Source organism: Danio aesculapii, chromosome 20, assembly GCF_903798145.1.
Source record: "Danio aesculapii chromosome 20, fDanAes4.1, whole genome shotgun sequence".
NCBI lineage: Eukaryota > Metazoa > Chordata > Actinopteri > Cypriniformes > Danionidae > Danio > Danio aesculapii.
In genome coordinates this window covers 22,779,693-22,782,767 of record NC_079454.1, presented here as the reverse complement: position 1 = coordinate 22,782,767, position 3,075 = coordinate 22,779,693, and the positions used below count along the sequence as shown (strand labels likewise).

Here is a 3,075-nt window from a genome sequence, read left to right as displayed (position 1 = left end):
TTCAGCCACTTCTGATGACCAGTCAAGGATCTGAGGTACTATGCGAACAAGGTTTGGAATTGTTTAATAATCAATTAGAAGTAAGGTTCAGGTTCTTTAAATAGTTGGGCTTTGAACAGAAAAAGTAATACCTGAAATATAAAATATAGTTTCTGTTAGAGTAAAATGTAAAGTCTGTTAGAGGTTTAAATCTAAATGAAACTTTTCTCTCAAATGCAGCTTTTATCTGCTAATCAGTCTGTTTTTGGTCTGTCTTTGACTTGAGCATAGTCCCTCAAGGTTTGTAGGAGGAAACTGCACAGGAGGGAGGAATTTCCTGTGCCTTTGCTGCTTTTAACTGTACCATCTTCTCACTGTTTTTGAATTTCCAACTATAGTTTCAAATTGTAATGCTTTTATTTTTACAGGAAGCTTGGCCAAAAACAGATTCCTTATTTCAGAATGCATTGCTTTCTGAGTCTGACAGCAGTCTGGCATGGGCTGTCCTGCATCTTTTCAGATGTCAGTACCGACCGGCCCAGCTCAACATTGCACAAATGACTCATCAGCTGGAAGAAGCTGAGGTACAGTACATTACCTCATTGCACTGGTTCAAAAACTTTGTTGTAAATAAAGGCAGTAATCAAGAAGAATCTAACAATTAAAATGACTTAAAATAAAAACAAACCATAATTTTTAAGATTTCCAAGTGACGTGTAGTTGATCTTGTCTTTTTCTAATTATTTTCAAAATGATCTTTACATTGTTTTAAGTCATCCTGGGAGAGACATCCTAGAGTTCATGCAGTTTGACGGATACTGTAATAATTTAATTGTTTGAAGTTATTGCTTAAAGGGAAAGTTCACCTGAAACTGAAAATTCTCTCATCATTTACTCAACCTGATTGAACACAAAAGAAGTTATTTTGAAAAATGTTGGAAACTTGTAACCACTGACTTCCACACTATTGCTTTTTTCAATTAATAAAGTCAATGGTTACAGGCTTCTAACATTTCTCAAAGTGCAATTTGTGTTCAACAGAAAGGAAACTCATAAAAGTTTGTGATCACTTAAGGGTGAATAAATGAAAAATGATAAACAAAAATAAACGGACATTAATGCATAACATTTTTCTGTCATAGACCTGCCGGCAGTGTGTCCTGGAGCAGGTGGCTAGACTTTCCATAATGATTCTAGTGTAGGACACCCTACAGACTCTGAGCAGGGCATGGATGCTAGATGGAGCGCAGTACTGCTGGATACCTCAACCATGGCAGAGCTTAAAAAGGCACAGCTACAACATATTACGCAGTACCACCAGCAAAAACAGGCTCTTATGATTACTCTAGACGAGCTAGAGGCTGAGCTCAGCACACTGACACTGTGAGTATTCTTGACATTTTTATCAGTAACATGCATGATATTTCAGAAGTACATGAATATTTCAGCATTTCATATTTATTTTTTAAATTGAATGATAACATCAAATGTAGAATTTGCAATCAAGGAACTGTTACAAAGTTGACAAACAGAGTTGACAAAGTTGTCTGTTTTTAAATTAAGTGTGACCAGGATGTTTTCTAAAATTGACTGCTCTTAAAATATGCAACTTACAATTCAAACTGTACTTTAAGGATAAAATATTATGTCTGAAGAGTTTGTGTTCAGAGACTCTAAAATAATAGTTTATCATGCCAGAAATGTAACCTTATTCTCCTGATTTTGAAGGGGTTGTATTGAAAGCAGTACCCTGCAAGCAGAAAAGCTAAATGCATTCCTGAAGAACATGCAAAAGAATAGAGGCATGCTTGAAGATCTTCTACAAACTTGCTCTCAGATTCCAGCCCATCTAGCTGAGGCCGAGGGACCTGTAGCCTGTATTGAACCTGTCAGGACCTGTCAGGAAAGATGGCAGACTCTAGAGCAGACTGCTTTCAGGAGTCTGTGGTGTGCTAACATATGCACAACAGAAGCTTTTGCACTCCTTCAAGAATCGAGAGACCTGCAGTTTGAAATGGAACTTCTTGTAAAGTCAATTTCCCCTGGTCACCTGTCCCAAGGACAGATTGATTGGCAAAATGCAATACATGAGACTATGAGAGCTGCAGATCTGGCAGTGTTAACAGAGCGCTGCTTGTACCTGCATGAGGTCTCTCAAGCTCTTTCTTCAAGTCCACTGGGAAAGAAAGAGCTCAGAGATGTTGAAGACACAATGCAGGCTCTGAATTCTCAACTTACACTGACTAAGGAGAAGCTTGTCTCTCAGACGCAAATAGCAGTGATAATTCAGCCGTCGTGAGGATTATTAGGGACTATGTTATGGGCCAAACAAATGAAAAGCAGAATCAGCAGGAGAAGGAGGTTGTCTCTGTTTCCCGAAGAGGCAAGTCATCAAGTCAACCATATGAAGAAATTGCAGTCTGAAACATCTCTTAAGAGGTTTCAGTTGGCCTCTGTTTTGAAAGAAATTAGAGAAGAGGTTACTGAGCTCAACGAGGAAGAGTCTATAGCCATGTTGTCCACCTTTGATTCCTTGGAGGATCTGTACAATAACACTGCAAAAAAGACTGAATCTGCTCTTGAAGAAATGAATAGATCATTGCTCATTAGAGATAGACTGTGGAAACAGATCACCGACAGCAGCTCTTGGTTGACCTCTGTATTGGAAAAAGAGTCTGGAAAATCAGTGGCTTCTGAACCCAAAACAACCATTCCAGAATTGAGGGTTCAGCTTCAAGTATGCACAGAGGCTTTGAAGGATGCTGAGAGACAAGCAAATAACTTGGAGACTCTACTGGATGAAACCAAGACTATGAATAACGGTCTAAGTTTACACGAAAGTTTTCAGCTGATTGACAGGCTTGCTGCCTTACATGAAGAAGTCTCTAGTGTTGTGAACCGCAAGTTTGCCTCACGCTGGGTGATTGAAGAGTTCCTTCATTCTCAAGAATCTTCTGCTGAGGAACAGAATGTCATTCAGAAAAGCTTGAGACAGATAGGTGCTGATGTAATGAGACAGAAGTATCCCATAACAAGGGACTCCCTCTTAGCTCTTGAACCTGTTAACACATGTTGATGGAGCTCCTCTGCAAGGTG

At 39.1% G+C, this 3,075-nt stretch overlaps 1 protein-coding gene across 1 annotated transcript; it reads left to right on the top strand.

The window, feature by feature from the left end:
- On the top strand, nucleotides 1-2,278 carry LOC130247987 (uncharacterized). The gene is made up of 4 exons (XM_056481501.1): nucleotides 1-35; nucleotides 408-563; nucleotides 1,122-1,362; nucleotides 1,708-2,278. The coding sequence occupies exons 3-4, from the start codon at nucleotides 1,208-1,210 to the stop codon at nucleotides 2,276-2,278; spliced, it is 726 nt and encodes a 241-aa protein (XP_056337476.1). The 5' UTR covers nucleotides 1-35; nucleotides 408-563; nucleotides 1,122-1,207.
- The last annotated feature ends 797 nt before the right edge of the window (nucleotides 2,279-3,075 follow it).